The following is an 18,202-nucleotide window of genomic DNA, read 5'->3' as shown; positions in this document are numbered from 1 at the left end:
TTGCCATTTCAGAATTCCACCACATATCCAGTTAATTTTTATGACTGCAACACAGCCATCTAGCAGACACCCTGGATAGAAGGAACAGGAAGTTTAGCACCTAAATTTAGATCAAGCCTAAGCTTTCTAGACAAAGGCAAAAGCAAGCATATCAAAAGTAGACTATAAACCAATCTGAAGTATCTAGATTTTTAGATGAATAAACTGCAACTTAAATATGACAAAAATGGTATCAATGCATCTAGCTCTCCAATACTGGAAACAGCATCCAGTTTTCCAACATATTCACACCTACTAGAAGAGAAAAAAGTTTTGCCAGTTTGATACAAACAGTGAGAACAGAAGTGATACTGTGCAATAAAATGTCCACACGCCAGAAGTTCATATAAATCCCACTTTTAATCATGGACAAATTTACTTCCAAGTAAAATTAACAGTTTTAAATAAAATATAAATTAACAAAGCAAAGTACTCAAAACCAGAAAAAGACACTGTGCATGTCTACTCTAGCAGGAACAAAAGCCTAGACATATTCCAGTTGTCTTCACCTTACTGGAGTTTCAGAGATCTCTCTGAATGATTGTGAAATAGAAATAAAAGATTAAAAAATAGTGACCTTTGCCACTAGGAGGATGCAGCTTCCAAGACAGAAAAAGGGGAAACCGTCACAAATAAACAAAACTGATTTAAGCAGTTTTGTGGAAGCACAGCATTCGGTGCAATAGATTTTTCTTCTCCATCACAGTACTTATTCCAGAATATAATCAGATAAGCTGTCCTAAACGGTTGTTTTCTTACTGCTTTTGAAAACCCTGCACTTCCGTTTCTTTGACTGAGGAGACTCAGAACTGAGAAGTAATATCAATCCTGGAATCTGGAAAAGAAAATAAAAACAGTCCTCATTCATCCTAGCTAACAGTGTCTCGCAATCTCACCCGGAGGATGAGAATTCACACTCATTCTCTTACCATGCGTAGCTTAAGCTGCTGCTACTCATCTACTGACAACGAGCCTTTGCTCGTCCCATTACACACAAAAGTGCAATACAGAAAAAAAAAAAATTTGGCAGATATTGTCTAATGAGACTAAGCCAAGTTGACCCCATTTTCCCATATTTCCAAAGCCTAGCTGTATTACACACTCTGGGCAATCTGCTTCTTCAATGGTTTAAAAGGGACAAAAAGGAGGAACCCTGAGGCAAAAATGGCTTTTTGTGTAGCAAGTCCAATAAAAGCTCTCCATCACAGCATCTCATAAGGGTCCTGTAATCTTCTGTGGTGGGATGCCTTCCTCAATCCATAGGGAAGTAGACGAACTGTTATGCAACATTCGTCTGTGGATCCGTCTGAGCCTTAGCAAGTAAAGCAGGATGGAGAGCAGCACAATCAGAAAACAGACAAAAAACAAATAGTGATTGTAAACAAAGGAGAAGCTCCTCCAGTGGGAATGACTTCCACGGAAGTTTTCTTGCTGGATGTCTCTGAAAAGAAGCAAAGGGATAACGGACATAAGTTGCAAATCTGACTGCCTCCCAACTATCTCACCACAGGAAAGAGAGCCCACTTTAGTAGAACTGTCTTTATAAAGCATTACTTGAGCTACCAAATATGTACTGAGGTTAGATATAATGCACTAGAAACAGTGTCTTGTCTCCCCCTGTCTGTCAGCTGCTTTGCTACCACTGCACTGCTTCCCTTCTCAGAACTCCCACACCTTCCACCCAAACGCTCTTTCCAGACACTTAAGAAAACAACTGGTACCTTAAAGGTAAAAACCGTGTTCGGTAAAGAATGGCTCCCAAAGTCCATTGCACCTCTTTATCATAAACCTGCAGAGCTGTTTTCAAATTGCTGTAACTCGCAGGAAAAGAGAAACCACTGTGAAATACTTCATACATCCAGGCAGACTTAAAACACTGGTACCTATAGAAAGAGTGGCATATGGTCAGGCCAGCAGTTACAAAGTCTCAGAGGACCAGGGAGCACACAGTTAGACACAATTATCAGTATTTTTTTTAATGGCTGATGCAATATTTAAGGTTATATTCACACTTTCAATGATTTCGTTAAATGGATTATTTGGACATGACCTTGACCTCTCCCTGGCAACTCTGCATGAATGAATTTGCTGTACAAACACAAATACTTACTTCAATCTGTGGAGATCAGCATGTGATGCATAAAGACCACGGTCAAAACGTTCTCTTAGGACAGACCACTTAGTGGCACAATAATCCTTCAAGAAAAAAAAAAAAAAAGAAAAAAAGACTTTAACATTGCTTCTGCCTTGAGAAGAAAAAATGCCACAGAAGAGGCTCTGTAAATACTGAAAGCAGGAAAAGACAAAAATGTCGTGGTATTTTCTGTAACATTTTGATCCACACTTGACATTTATGGTTAAATTAATATCCAGTAGCACTTAAAATTCCTTGCTCATGCACTTGGAGGTGACAAATAGACAACCTATTTTTAAGGCACTGAGACAAAGCAGGTCATATTCTTCTACTTTATGTTGTAGCCTTACTTTAAACTGTCCCGAACAGACTGATCCCTGTTAGGACTAACACCCAGGAAACTGGTACAAAATGTATAAAGCAAGAGGAAAAGGAATTCTTTTTCTAAACAACAACTAAGACATTCCTAAAAAGAAGCAAGGGGTGGAAGCAGCATGGATTTCCCCATTATTAATGGTTCTGCTGGAACTTGACTACCATGATTCCCGTTACCTCTAGAGTCAGTCAATTTTACTATTGTGCCTTAAAACAAGTATTCCGAAAGAAAACCCAACGAGGATAAGAGATGCCCTGCAAGAGCTTATTGGATCTTTAAAGGTAGATTTTTGTCTCAAGAATTTCAGAACAAAATACTTCTGGAGAGTATTGTTTTGAATTAGAAAAAGTTTCTCTCAAGAACGCTACCTTTGCAGCTTTAGTAAATTTAGCAGCATTGTAATCTCCTCCCATGCGTAACACATCCTCGGTGCAGTAGTAGAACTCTGAGAAACCATAGAATTCACTGTTCTGAAAGTGCACAACAGGCTGATAGACACCATTAAGAGATGTCTGTGTTTCATTAGTCTTATTCATGAACGGTTGAATAATTTCACGACACAGATTAAAATCTCCTGTTCCCCGCAAATACATTATCTGTCCGTTCCGCTGGATCTCATCCTGAGCATCCAGGGGCAGGCAAGGATCTAGGTAGGGCGAATCAGAAGTCATGCCAGTCTGTTTGCCCAGCAGTCTGTATAAAAGAACAAGCACAGTAGCAACTGCGTATCAGAAACATCAAGCTCTGAGATACAACACGGTCAAAAGCATCCTCCATTAAAGAAACTTCAGCATTGCATGCAGCACGCTGTAGAAAGTAAGTTTTTTGTCAGGACACTTTAGTAAATGTATTCAAGTTAAGGGGTTACTGAGCCTGGTGACGCACAGAACCCTTAACCCCAAGGGGCTGCAGCCAGCTACCTGTTTTTAAGCACTGTACTGGTAAACAGACTGTCTTCATATCTCTGGCGTGCTGCATTTCCTCCAAAGCCAAGGAATGTTGCAACGTAGACTCTATATACGTGCTCAGTTTGATGAGCATCACAGCCCAAGTTGAATTCTGCAAGTAAGTTTTTGGCTACTTCCTCCTGTAGGAACACAAGCACCAAGATAAAGTATAAACAATACGAACCAGAACCTAAAGATGAGTTCTCTGGACAACGGGATGCCCTTGACATCTTTAAACTTTATTCACTACTCATCTATTTTGCTTTTCATGGGTCCACATACCTTCTACTTCATAGGGAGAGCAAAGCATACTGATTGCAGAGAACTGCATTATCACTACTGATACTCAAGGAACTGTAAAGGCCAGCAACTGCTACTATGGACCTTGAAGTATCTTCTCCTATAAAAAAGAACATGTTGTGGCTACTAAACTCAGCGCTACCTTTTCTGAGTCCCCGTACTACTCATTGCTAGGCTAGACAGATTTAAGGGCTGCCCAGCAGAGCTGTTCTTCCTTTTCCAATCTGGAGTGCTCAGGAGACCCATCAGTCACTCAGGTCTCCTCACATACCACACATCAGTCACTTGCAGGTATTTAAGAGATGCGTAGAGGAAGCACTTCATGTAGAAGGCACTCAGAAACGTGGCGTAACGCTGCAGGGCTTCCAGCTGACATTGTAAATGAAAAACAGCACTGGAGCTGTAAGCATCACAGTCAGTTGTTTGACTCTTGTCATTCTGTCTGGGAACCTGGGGAGGCTCCATGACCAGAATACCTATTTTATATCAGCTTATGTTCAGACAGAGCCATACAACAGTCATCACCAACGGACTGCAACTCTTCCTATTTCCCATTCATATCTAACTGGGGCGATCTGCTCTGAATCGAAATGCCTGTACTTTCTTTTAACAGGCCAAACTATTTGTTACACCATCTGTCTGAAAGGCAGTGTAGTTATTAAAACCTGTAATAATGAAAATGCATCATTTCACAGGAAGGTTTTAAAAAAAATAAATATATACATCATTGTAACAGTGCAGAGAGTCAAAACATAGGGCTTTTATACTAGTCTTACTTTAGATAATTTCTCAATTTCGTAATTGGGAGGTCAACCAACTTCAAAAATTCAGGAATTACTCTCAAACTCTGTGGATTGAAGTTAAAGCAATTTATGTTCCAAGACTTGCAACAAAGAAATTTGCTTCCTACAACAGATGAACTGTGCTGAGTATGTAAGTGATATTTAAACAAACTGTACTGTTACTCCCATGTCCTGTTAATTCAGTTTCTACCAATCCAGCCTGAAGGAAAAGGCGTATCTTATATAAGTTCTTATATAAGAATCACCACACGTTTGGTTTCCAAACTCCAGAATACAGTCTCTTAATTATAACACAAATTTAAAAATTGTACATACATACACACACAAACAATGCACGCCCACTTAAACTTAAAAATTAGTATCAAATTATACTAATTGAAATAAACTTTCTGAATGAACAAAATACAAATGAATTGCTTAGCTGATGAAGGACTTGTATTTGCCATCTTTTCTTGCCTTGGTTTTGGAATGTGATGTAATGAAGAACAGGACTCAAAACAAAAACAAAACAACAACAAATATGCATTAAAATAAATCAAAAGGAAAAGAAGAAAGTTGCACAGATAATAACCTGCTGTGAAGAGGCAAAGCTTACAGTTTTAGGGACTTCGTATGCTATCTGAGTCGACACTCCGCCCATGTCAAGAATACCCACTGTCCTCTTACGGAAGATAGCCTCTTTGTTTTCACTGCCTGGGACATGCACCTCCACAATCGCTTCATCCTCTGGATAAAACAATAAAAAGGCATTAAGAAATACAACTAGGACGGGCCTAAAGCAGCAGCACACTGCTTCCAGTTAACTTTTTTGTAGTAATGCAGATCTCTGAAATTTCACATACAAAGTAAGCCAACATCAGCACACGCACTATACACCAATATCTCTCTCTAAAAACATTCCATCAACAGTGCACAGGAACGTGCTTAAAATCCTTCCTAAAATCCAATTGACAATTGAAATACTTACCATCATCTGTGTGTTCAAATCTTCCAAGAACAAAGTTGATGCCAATCCATGCATATACTCCTACGTGCATAAGAAAACATATTTGGACATTTCAGGAATACCTGGTACATATAATCTTAAAAACAAAGAGGGATTTTTTGCATATGAGTTAAGATATGTTACTGCTCATATTTTACTATATAAAATACTTAGAAGTTAAACATTCCTGACAAATTATTCTAGTCCTCCTCTCCCAAGTCAGAGCTATGATAAAAAGCCTAATTCAGTGTATTAAAGACAGTCTGATGTGTAAATTTCAAAGAAAGCAGGTTAGCTTTTAACATGTTTTTAAGCTAACTCTAGTGAGTTGACCACATCAAAATGTTGCTTCTTTAGAAACCATTTTTCCCTGCAAAGTTTCTTCCATCGAGAACGTTATACCTTATCTCCGCCCCTCCCTCCCCAAAACCAGAGAAAATGGACTAGAATTCCTGCTAAACACATATAAGTTATTTTCACTGCTAATTAGAAAACATTTAGACAAGTTAGAAGATCACAGCAGATGATCATCTCCACACTCCATATGTTGCTACTGAAGAACAAGGTCTCTCAACCAAACCAGAATTTTAAAAAGCAACAAAAATAAAATGATCCAAGTTATACTGTGAAAGTTATAAACATTTCAAAGATAATTTTTCTGATGTTAACCTACCTTCCTGTTTCCCTGAAATAACCTCTGCATGCGAGTCCGAAAACAGAAAATCAAAATGCACGGGAATATCAGTGAGCAGATCTTCAAGTATTGCCTTCTGCTGGCTGCAAAATTACATTTTGAAGTTAAAAATAGTCAGACACACCAGGACTGCTATTCTAAATGCTAAAAATAAGACAGCCAATAACCTTTCTGGCAGAATCCTCATTCCTGCAGTGCACAGAATATAAAGAGGAGTCTCTTTGTGTTTTGCACGTGGCACGTGTTCGGCAGCAAAGCTCAGAAGTGGGGAAATATAATCGCTGACCTTTTCAGGAGAGCTGGCAAACTCTGAAATGCCTAGTGAAACAGATAAATAGGAGAGTGAAGCAGCTCAAGCTTTGGGCATTTCCTGGAAAATCTTGATAACCACAGATAATGCACAGAGAAGAAAACAACAACCCCAAGCCAAACCCAGGAAATTAACTACAGAAATAAGAAAATAAGATTGAAACTAACAATTTAGCATCCTCTAAACAATGAACAAAACCCTGTACTAAATACATTACTATTTATATAATTGGTTCAAATAGCCTTACAGAAAGCCAATTATTTATTCACTAAACAAACAGAACCAAGTTAACTGACAACTGAACCGGCAACTGTCTTAGTCCCCAGAGAAACCTCGCCCTCCTGCCCATCAGTGTCATATTTCAACCTTTAAAGCTGAACAAAGCTCTCTGCAAACCAAGCCCGAAGAAATCTGGAGGAGTGCCATGCTGACAACTTGCAAGTGTCCTTTACCCAGACACTTTAAATACCGGGTTTGAAAAAGCAGAGTTAGGATAGGCAACTATCTAGCAAATTGCATCTAAAACTGATTTCTTTCCAGTACCTGGTTTAATTTTCATAACCACTGGCTTTCTGGTTTTGTCCCTCATCTGTTTGATGTCCAACAGATCATGTGGATTACCATTGTGCCTTGGCCAACAATACACAAAAATCCTAGAGCCGCTGCTGCCACAGTCCACAACGATTCCGTAGTTCAGATTGGGGTTGTTTGTATCTGTAGCCTCAGTGTCAGTTACTCGGGCGAGATATCTAGAAGAAAATCAGGCATTACTACATGGCAATTAAGTTCCATACGGAAGTTTTTCTTGACATCAGACTCAAATCAGGACAACAGTTTCCACTACTGTAATGTCGCTGAAGAAAAAAAGTGAAGTGCCACTAATAAGAATCAAATTCCCAGAATACTAAAAGTAATTTCCAAAATAATGTATTACACAGTAACTTTTGCACCTATAGATTTACCAAGCTGCTACAGGTACATAAGATATTAGAAAGTGGAATTACTGATTAATTAAAATCAACTTAGAGAAAGCTTCATAAAAAAGCAGGAAGTTTTCCTCATGCTTTTTCCACCCCATTCATGTATTTTACAGATGTGACTTTTCAGCGTTTTCTCTTTCACACCAACACTCCATTTCCTTCCTTTCCACAAAAGTCTTTCCAGCTCTCACCTGTGGAATCTCTTGTCCCTGTATGCACGTCCATACTTATTGCGGATGACTACCAGAGAGTAGTAAAGCAAAGAGACAGCAGCAGCAAGTATTCCTATCACAACGATTTGTCGCAAGGTGGTGTTGAAAATACGTGGACATCCCACTGGAGAGATGCTGAAGTGCCAGGAAGCAGGAAGCAAACATGAGATGCTGATCCTAAAATTCAAAGAAGATAATTTGCTTTAAGAATGGGCTTTATTACCAAAAAGAAGCACAATGCACTCTGACACAAGGTAAGGACAAACAGATTCTTCATAAAACTATTTACTTTGCTCTGCTCTAGCTTTGCTTTGCTCATGGTCAAGTGTACTCAAGGCACTATTCACAGCTTTGAATTAATCATTAGCCATGAACTCATGATAAGGTTCTCTGTCCTTCACTTAAAAGACGCGACAGTTTAATTTGACAGTTCCTTTCGGATTCTTACCTCCCCATTTTGGGATATGGCCAGCAGAGAGAAAGACCAGCTGGTGTTCAAACATCAGCTGGCCACCTCAGCCTGACAAGGCACATCAGTCATTCTCAAAGCCATCGCTCTTCTGTTCCTGAATTAAAAATAAAACACAGATGATCTTCTAGCCAGCATTATGAAGAGCATTGCCAGCAATTCAAGGGCGTTGATCCTTCCCCTCTCCTCAGCACTGGGGAGGCCACACTGGGAGTGGTAGGTGCAGTCTGGGGCTCCCCAGGACAAGAAATACACATTGTTCAGTGTAGGACCACAAAGACAATTAAGGTACTGAAGCAGCTCTTACATGACGACAAATGGAGAAAGCTGGGCCTGATCTGCCTGGGGAAGAGATGGCGCATCAATGCATGACTGGAGAATGTAAAGAAGGAAGCAAACTCTTCTCAGTGGCGCCCAGTGACAGGACAAGAGGCACTAGGCACAAACTGAAATATTGCACCTGAACATAAGAAAATAAACCGTGGGACAGTGGAACAGGTTGCCCAGAGAGGTTGTGCAGTCTCCATCCCCAGGGACAGTCAAAGCCCGGCTGGACGCAGCCCTGGCCCACCCGCTCTGGCTGAGGCCTCCTGGAGCGCGGCCACGCACCCCTCTGCCCAGGGAGGCCAAAGCTGGCCATGCAGCAGCCCGCCTGCCACCCAGGGCCTTCACTAACCGAGTACCTACAGCTCTGCCACCACTTGCAAAGCCAGTCCCCAAAGCGTAACATAACATCAACGACATTTAAAAAAAAGAAAAAAAAACAACATAAAACCCCACACCGCCGCGTAAATGCTGACACTTCTGCCCAGGTTAGGACTGGCTCTTTCTCCACCACCCCCAGCTGGTCTCACAGCCCTTCCGCACACGCCCCATCCTTACGAAAACACCCGCCCGAGGTGCCACGAAGTCCCTGCGCCCACAACCGGGCAGCGGGCACCGGCAAGGAGAAGGACGGGCAGGGGCCCGGCTGCGGGCAGGCCGCCCGGCCTGGCCTCACCCCCCCACTCCGCTCGCTACAAACGCGGCAGCACCCCCGGCGGCGGGAGCCTGTCCCGGCAACCCGGAGGGATCCTCCCCGCCCCCGCCGCCCGTTCCCCCTGCCCAGCCGCGGAGCCGCCATCGCCGCCCTCACCTCCGGGCCCGCCGCCGGCCCGCCGCATAGCAACCGCCCACAGCACCACTTCCGGGTCCCGCCGCCGGACGTGACGCACACCCACGGCGCGCGGGCTGGCGGGGAAGGGATTCCCCCGGGGGCGTGACCGTGCGGGGGGCGTGGCCACGGGCTGCGAGGAGGCGCGGCTACAGGTGAGAGGTGTGGCCGTGCGTGGGGGGCGTGGCCACGGGGGTACGAGCAGGCGTGGTTACAGGTGAGAGGTGTGGCCATGCGCGAAGGGGCGTGGCCAGGCCGGGGATGTGGCCAGGGAGGTACCGATGGGTTAATGTTAATTTATAGCGCGTTGGGGTCAACCACTGCCGGGCTGTGCAAGTGATCTTACGTTGCTGGTATAGATAGACAAATGTAGACAGTACATAAACATATAAATAGGAATTTATAAATACAAAAATATAAAGAAAAGTATTTGTATATATTATAAATATACAATGGTATTGTAGCACCTGTAATAAACATATACATATTTATGATGTAAGTAATAAATGAATCTGGTTTAAAAAAAAAAAGCAAGAAAAAAGCCTCTCCTTGCCTCGAAGGGGCTGAAAATCCACTGGCAAAGCAAGGAACCCTCCTGTGCGTTGCCACTGAGCGGCAGCACAGCTTGTGCCCACACCGCTCCAAGATTCTCAAGTTCTCCCTTCGGAGAACTGAAAAGAAGAAAGTTTATCCCGGCGACTCTAACGGATGAATAGCAGGGATAACCCCGCAGAAAGGCTCGCGGGGAAAGAGGTGTGAGCAAAACCACCCGCGTGGCGATGAACGTGCGTCCAGGTGCAGGCTTGGAGGGAGGCGCATAAAGCTCTGGTGGGTTAAATGCTGCTTTTCCAGGAGTAAGGGATGGGCCGGGTGACTTGGTAAGGTCAAAAACTGATCCCCTGCAGTCGCTGCTCATTTGCAGAGAGGAGGAGCTGGACCTGCCGGGCTGCTCAGGCTTCTCCACTTCTCATTCCTTCTGCCAGCACAAATTGCTGTATTGCAGATTTTGCCTTCATCCCTGGGAGCTCAGCAGGAGGGAACTGGAATAAAACCGAAGGCCCAGCCTGATGGCTGCTGTCATTTTCTGTACCTGCTCTTTGTCCGTCTGTCTGTCCATGACACGCCTCTGTCGTCGCTCAGGTGCAAGGCTGTATTTCGGATGGCCCAGCATGAACACCCCAGGAAGGCTTTGCCTTCAGGCAGCGCCAAGCCCTTAAGCGAAGGAGCATCGAGCCTCTGCCATGCATTTCACAGGAGCATCCAGAGCTGCTCCTGCCTTTTGAAAGCCATGGTCATACTGGGAACAGAGAAACCAAACCTGGCCCGGGGTGAAGCAGCAGAGCCAGGATTGTCTGGTGCCCTTATGAAAAGCAGATGTGACCAAGGAGCCACGTTGCTCTGAGCAGAATCCTCTGCAGGACTCCTCCAACCGGCGGGGAATGTGGAAGACAGCGGGGTTTCACACAAATTCATTTTCTGCTGCGTTTCCTCTTCCCCTTTCTCTACTCACATGAGAAACTTTCATCTTTGCCTCTCCAGCCGCTGTCAGAGCTTCTCAAAAACACTTTGGCTTTTGCTTCCCACTGGGCGCAGAGCTGCCAGCACACCCAGTTGTCCTGGGGCAGACCTGCTGAGCCCATGCGCTGGGTTTCACATCTGGGTTTTATGTGCTGGATTTTGCACGACAGCTTTTGCACACTGGGTTTTACACGCCGGGTTTTGCACCACAGGTTTTACACGCCACATTTTGTCCACCAGGTTTTGCATGCTGATTTTTGCACACTGGGTTTTGCATGCCAGGATTTGCGCACTGGGTTTTGCACACCGGGATTTGAGCACTGGGTTTTGCACCACTGGGTTTTGCGCACTGTGTTTTGCACGCTGAGGTTTACCAGATTTTACACACCAGATTTTGCACCCCAGGTTTTACACACCACATTTTGTCCGCCAAGTTTTGCAGGCTGATTTTGCACACTGGGTTTTGCACACCGGGATTTGCACACTGGATTTAACCGCCGGATAACCAGGGTGGGGTCAGGGCTATGCTTCCCTCCAAGGCTCACCCCAGCTACTTAGCTGTGCGCTAAGAACTAATTGTCTCCAGTGTGTTTTCTCACAACAGTTAAAGTGCTTTTTAAGCGTTGCACCTCTTGTCCGTGGGTCTATATCCCTTGTTAGTTTGGACTGAAGCAGAGCACAGAGTATTAATCTTGCAGGGAAAGTTGTGCTTGCTGTGCAACCCATCCCCAGCACAGCTGGATGCGGCCCTGGGCAAGAAAGCAGGAGCTCTGGGACGGGGAATTATACCGAGCTAATGACAGGACCTCCGGGGAGAAGGACTTCTTAGACCTGCTCTGGTTTTGCAGGAGAAACGTGGAGCCCTGGGGCAGCTCCCGGCGCTGGTGTCAGCACGAGGGCTTGGAGGAGCGAGCAAACCTCAACCAGGGGTTCAGCCCAGCGAAGATGCTGAGCCTGTTGTCCCACTGAGCGAGGAGCACGTGTCCCTTCAGGGCTTCCCCATCCTTGCTCAGCACGGTGGACATTCAACCACCCGGCTGGTGGGACCCATCCTGGCATTGCATGGGCTCCCAGTAGCCACGCAGCTGAAAACCCGGCAACTGTGGGCAGCCCCTCAGTCCCTTTCCAAGCTGAATTCCACCCAAAAGTAGTCGCTGCAACTTGTGACTCTGGGGGAAATGGCTTCAGGGCAAGCGGTTCCCGATGCTGCCGTCATCTACAGAGACGAAGGCACAAGTAGGAGCATGTCAGTGGCGGTGAAGGCTTTGTGGAGATGAGCAAAAAAAAAAAAAGCGCCAGCACTGCCATCAAACCATGCAAACAAAAAGGCTGCGCTGGGGGGTGGTTTGCTGAGGGCTAAGCATGGTTTCTGCATCACTGGCAAGCTTTGGTCAGCGGTTGGCCTGGGCCAGGCTGGGTGTTAGAAATATTGAACAATATGCAAAAGTGGGGAGTTGCTGATAAAAACGTCATTGCCAGAGTCTGCAGGCGACACAAAATGGAGGCCTAGGAGGAATGTGCAAGTTGGTTTTGTGCATGCTAATTATTTCCAGATGCATGCTCTTTGCAGCAGTGGAGAAAATATTAGTTGTTTGTGAATATATTTCATTCCACAGTTAACAGTATCACGAGTGGGAGCAAAACCTTCCCCACTGGCTGTTGCTCGTGCTGGTGAAGCGAGCCCAAATTCTAGCTTGGATGCTCCGCTGCGGAGAGCTCCCAGCGTTTGGCATGGGAGGAAGGTTTCCTCCAAGCACCAAATCCTGCTGTTCTTCCCCCTCCATGCAATTCGGAGGAAATCTGGGATAAAGCCACACTGCTAAAATCATCAGGCTCGCTCTGAATCGGTGCCTGGAGAAAGCAGCTCGATGGAGACCCAGAGCAGCGCCGCCGAGCTCGCCGTGAGCGGGACATTTGGGCATCGGCCACTTCCAAAGACAAAACCGCCTCTCGGACACGCGCGGGTCGACCCCGACAGCCCCAGCAAGGTGTGTGCAGGGGCCCCGGCCCCTATCTCGGGGGAACACGTCGCCCTCCCCACCGCACCCTCCCAAATATCAGCCTGCAGCGTGTACCGGGGCCAGCAGATACGGGAGCTGCTGTTGCTGATCGAGGCGGAGCACCCCGCTTTTCTGGCGGGTGGGGGTACGAAGGAGGAGGCAGGGCTGAGCCGTGTCTGCCAGCTGGACTTTTCTTCTTGCATTTTTGTGTTTATTTGCTAAAATGCCCCTCTTCCCATTTCAAAGCTGGAGAGGCATCCCTGCAGCCTGGCTTCCCCAGATGTGCTGGCTGCGCTTGCTCCGGGGCAAATAATGCTGATTTTTTATTTGCTTGCACTGTGACAGCAGGCTAGGACTGCCTGCCAGCCATGGCCCCACTTGCAGAGCCCTCATCTCATCCCTTTTTGCTCACCATCTCTTAAACACACAAAACCTTGCCCGGAAGAAGTGGTGAAGCCCATCAGAGTTAAACAATTCGACCAAGGCCATGTGAGGAGTTGGTGGCAGAGGAGGATCATACCCAGCTTTAAATTACATCCCCTGAACAACAAGCCAGGGTTTTCTGACTCCTTTCTGGATCTAATTTTGCAAAGTGCTATAAACAAGGACAAAAAAAAAAAAAAAGAAGAGCCATGCCCAAACACAACAAACTCCGTGGGATCCTTTCAGCCTCCTCTGCCCAGTGCCACCAGTCAATCCTGAAAGCACCATGTGCTGTGCCTTTCCCATTGTTTCCCTGGGGCTTCAAACCAGAAAGGCAAGTTGATGAAAAAATTTGGTCCAGGAAGTAATACAAAAGGCAGGCTTAATTATACACATTGGGTATTGCCTCTCCCTGTTCCATTAATCCATTGAGCTAGGTAATGGTAAATTAGGTCAGATTATATGAGCGCTGAAATAAAACCCACAGGCCAAATTCCTTGCATCCACACCTCCTTTACCTCTGAGGTTGCATAAATGTTAATGGGTACTGGATCTGTCTGCTTTGCTTCGGCGGAGCTGCAGTGCTGAGTTTTCAGATTTTGACTGTTTTGGCGTAGGAATAACCCCACAGCGTCATTAGGGCTCAATTCTCTCTAATTTTCTTTGCATTCATGGCTCCCACTGGCATCAGCCTAATACCCTGCGGTTGATCTGTTACGTATGAACCTGTTATATACACGCTGGCTGTGAAATGAATACCTTGGTAATCTGGAGTGCTGCTCTGGTGAATCAAGGCAAGAAGAGATGCTCTGAGTTTGTACCGGAGCAGGGATTAATGTTTTTGATTTTCCAGTACTAACCTACCTACCAGCATCTCAGTGTGCTCAGCAAGGGCTTAAAACCAGGGGATGCCTTACACTGATGTTCAAGTAAGTGGGTCAGTTCACCTCGGAGACAAAACAATACTGTTTGCTTGTTTTGATGGCGTTTGCTAATATAAAGATAAAAAATAACTGGAACGCATTGGGTTTCCTAGAGGATGATATTTCCCCGCTGCCGCCTCTTCCCAGGGGCATCGCAAAACGCACCCGGGTGGGCAGAAAAACCCACGCTGGTGTCAGAGAGACCCTTTTCCAGGGCATCTTCTGAGTGTGATGCTGCCTTTGACCTAAGGCCAGTTGTGGGGAGTGAGGTCCAGGCTTGCTGTTTAAAATTTCTTTTGAGGTTTTGAGCATTTCTAAGCAGGGCCAGGGCTCACGGGGCTGGCAGTGGCCGAGCACCGGTGTGCCGGGAAGGGGCTGCAACCCATCCACACCATGCAGGACAGGGAATCGGGGTGAGCACTGGTGATTCCCGCATGAAAACTGTCCTTCCTCAAGCGTAAGCATCTGGCACACAAACTAGTGGAAAAAAAAAAAAACAAACCAGGCTCTGGGGACAAAAAGTTCAGGCTGGTTGCAAGTAAGATTGCAAACATATGCACTTAACGACATACATTTGCTGTGATCCCCCTTCTAAACTGAATGCTTTACACCATGCCATGAGTGGGCCTTTCCACAATTAAAAATATAATTACCTGCTGCTGAACATCTAAATTAAAAAAAAAAAAAAAAAAGCCCTGTAATTTGCTGCTATGTGGCATTGTGCTGCTGGAGGTGAAGTAGCGTTCCCCCTCCTCACCCCAGCGGGCTCCTCACCGCTGCTGCAGCCCCGTGATGGTGGCAGCCGGTCGTGAAAAGGATAAAACCCACCCTAAACCAAGGTGTTGTTCAGCTGTTAAAGAACTTGTAGATTTGGAAAAAAAAAAAAAAAAAAAAGAAAAAGATATATATCTCACTGGATCTTGTAGATAAGGTACAATTTCTGTGGTTCCCAGAAGGTGTCCACCTCCCAGCAGGACACTCCTGCCTTATCGCCGTGGGCGCAGCCGTGGTGTCCACGATAAGCAAAACCGGGTCCCCCGAATCAGCTGCAGAGTGCCAGGCAGATGGCCTGGGGGCTGGAGGCACCTTCTTGGGGCAGGGACTTAGGAAACCCAAGGAAGATTTCGCTTCATTTTGCAGGTTGTTTCTCATTTCTCATTATGGTTCTGGCAGTGTGTTATATTTCTGCTGTGTAAACACTGTCCTACGGTGCAGAAGCCCCATTAAAAAAGTTACGTCCCAGTGAGGACTCAGATCTGAGGGCCTGATTCATCATATTAGTTCGCTGCTCGCAGTGATGCAACGTGCGTGCGGATTGCGGCGGTGTATTTTGCATTGACTTGTCAGTGTATAAATGAGCGTGCTCTCTGCAGCCTGCAGCCAGGTGGTGCTTTTAATAGCACAGGTAGCTTTGCCCTTTGCTGCTTCTCTGCCGTGATGGAGTTTGGGGCTTGTGGAGCACCTGAGGGACACACTAACCCCAGGGGAGCTCCGGCACTGGGACGGGATGCACCGAGCAGTGGTTGTGCCCTGGGAGGCAGCAAGGGAATCATTGCACAAGACCGACCTGGTACAAAGGAAGGTTTTGTAAATCAAGTTACGTTCCCTTTGTTGATGACCTGAAAGGGATGACTCTTATTTGCCAGGCAGGGATGGCAGGAAACCATCCAAGAGGCACAGGCTGTTCCTTTTCCTGCCGGTGGGACATGTGACACGACGAAACCACAAGCCAGAGCAGACTCCCTGTTCCATTTTCCCTCCACAAATGAAGAATAAATCTGTCCCTTCTCCATGAACGTGGGGAAAATCCTCAGTCTGTGCATCTCAGCTTTGGCATCTGGGGCCACAGGTCTCTGTGCCCTGGGCTGGCCCTCGGCATGGGGCAGGAGCCGAAAGGATTCCTTGTGTTAGTGCTCCTCAGGGTTAAAATATAACCTGCACCTACCTGGAAACAGCACCGTATTTCAGACTGATTCATACTATTTCTTATCAGGGAGCAAGCCCTAAGATGGTAGGGGAAAGGGCTCATTAAGTGACAGTGTAATTTCCCCACCCTTGTCTGCCCTGCCAAAAGCATTGGAAGGAGATTAGCTGCTGTTGACTGTTGTTCGTGGAGAAAAAAACCTAAATAAACTATGTGGAGCAACACTGGAAAGTGTTCCTCTTCGAGTTTTAATTCAGGCATTTCCTTGAATACAGCTGCCTTACAAAAAGGAAGTTCTTGTGCCCACGTTTGATTTACGTCTTGCAGACACAACTGATCATCGGGGAGCATTGCCTGCTGGAATTACATTTATGCACATGGCTCTCTAGCTCCAAAATGTCATTTAATCTGGAGAACACAGTGTCAAACCATCTGTCAGCACATATATTTGCTTTAGCCTCTTTTGGAGGAAACAAAGCCACGATAATCCAGTGGCTTCTGCCAGAGGGCAAGATGGAGGGGAAAAGAAGGAGAGATTTAGCAATTGCTGTGCTAAACTGCATATTGTTGAAGGACTTTTTATAGTCTCTGCTTTCTGCAGGTTTCAGGACAGTTGATGATGCCTGGGCTCACAGGCCAGTGTGGTGGCTTGGATGCTCCAGGACAGTGGCCAGGTCTCATCTCCGGCTCTCCCACCCCCTGTAAAAGCGCTGCTCCGGGTGCCGAAAACGCTGCCAGGTACCCCAAATCGATCAGGAGTGAGTCAGGCGTGTGTCATGCTGCTCTTATTGTTATTTTTTTTCCAGCTGCCCTGCGTTCCCACAGAAGACAGAGGATTCCAGGCACAAACACGGGGCTGGAGGACGGTGCCAGCGCTGGCCCCAGCACTGTTCCACCACAGCCCCTCTCCAGGAAACCGGACGGGAGGCGAGGACAAGAACCAGGCTTTTCTCACCTCGTGTGTTTTCATTTCCTGGTTAACGGGAAAACCAAGTGCTTTATTTTTCTGCTTTTTTTGGGCCCGCGGAGGATGGTTTTCTTACTTGCTTCCCAAGGCCCAAGCAGCAATAAATTGCTTTGCATTATTACGGTGCCTCATGCAAATGGTTAACCTTGATTTCAGCACACGCTACGCAACGCCACCTTCCCAGCAAGGTCGAATTCCAACTAATCCTTCAAGGAGGAATGAAATAAAGTCAGTGCCGTTCCAGGAACCCCGGGGCCACAAAGACTTTGCCTCCATCTCGTTGAGAGCATCACATTTAATGGGTTTGGGCTGCTTTCACGGCAGAACAGACATTGAAAGAGAACAGAGGGGAAGGGGAGGGTTTGGGGGTGCGGGGGGCATGGGGTGAGCTTGTTCCTCTTGTGGCCAGGCCAGGGTGAAGGGCTCCGTGGTGGAGCAGGAGCTGCGGTGAGGGATGGTGGGCGCTGTGGATGCCATTTTCCCCAAAAGCCGTTGTAGGAAGCTCTCCTACGCCCTTCCACGAGCTTTCCTTCCCCCGGCCGAGGCTGAAGCCCAGACAGGGGAGCCTCATGCTGCTGTGCCGGCCCCGCCAGCCGGGGTGACAGGAGGGGGCACGGGGCTGAGGCGCCCCGAAAACCCTGCGAGCAGCACCGAAGCTAAAGCCCATCATCGGCAAAACTCCTCCGAGCCAAAGCGGCAGCCCCACGAGAGCTGAGCGGGCCCCGTGGCTTGTGCTTTGGAGGTAAATTTGGGGCAATTTGGGGCCATGCAGCGCCCATGTGCCCCAGGCTGCTTTTCCTCCAGAAAAAACACCTTTTTTGCCCAGGCACGGCCGCCATTTCCACCGCCCTCTCCACCCTGGACCCCACCCCCCTCCGCCCAGAGTCACGCGTGGGGTGCCTGGCGCACACCGGCCCTGCACGCCCCACGGTTGCACCCCGACACGCGGCTGTGTGTGTGTGTGTGTGTGTGTGTGTGTGTGTGACACAGGCCCCGGGGGGCAGCTGGAGCCCCGCGCCTGTGCTTGCATGGGAGTTTGGGTGGG

The 18,202-nt window shown here is 46.7% G+C and overlaps 1 protein-coding gene across 5 annotated transcripts; it reads right to left on the bottom strand.

The window, feature by feature from the left end:
* Positions 1-380: 380 nt before the first annotated feature.
* Positions 381-9,493, bottom strand: ENTPD4 (ectonucleoside triphosphate diphosphohydrolase 4). 5 transcript variants are annotated; one of them, XR_006166147.1, is made up of 15 exons: positions 9,385-9,492; positions 8,557-8,709; positions 8,229-8,346; positions 7,760-7,957; positions 7,132-7,337; positions 6,446-6,596; positions 6,258-6,361; positions 5,567-5,626; positions 5,171-5,325; positions 3,470-3,636; positions 2,918-3,242; positions 2,150-2,235; positions 1,761-1,922; positions 969-1,480; positions 381-874 (listed from the first exon to the last, which is right to left on the bottom strand). XR_006166147.1 is itself a non-coding variant. In XM_042801560.1 (14 exons), exons 3-14 carry the CDS (start codon positions 8,234-8,236, stop codon positions 1,252-1,254), a joined length of 1,773 nt encoding a protein of 590 aa, XP_042657494.1. In that variant the 5' UTR covers positions 8,237-8,346; positions 8,557-8,709; positions 9,385-9,493; the 3' UTR covers positions 381-1,251. The 5 variants fall into 5 exon arrangements, 4 of the variants coding, with proteins under 4 accessions (XP_042657494.1, XP_042657491.1, XP_042657493.1 ...); XM_042801560.1 differs by having other exon boundaries at positions 381-1,480; positions 7,210-7,337; positions 9,385-9,493; XM_042801557.1 differs by having other exon boundaries at positions 381-1,480.
* Between the last annotated feature and the right edge of the window lie 8,709 nt (positions 9,494-18,202).

This window comes from Tyto alba, unplaced genomic scaffold (assembly GCF_018691265.1).
Source record: "Tyto alba isolate M040663 unplaced genomic scaffold, T.alba_DEE_v4.0 Super-Scaffold_34, whole genome shotgun sequence".
Lineage (NCBI taxonomy): Eukaryota > Metazoa > Chordata > Aves > Strigiformes > Tytonidae > Tyto > Tyto alba.
The sequence above is the reverse complement of the archived record's forward strand: the minus strand, read 5'-3'. Positions and strand labels throughout refer to the sequence as shown.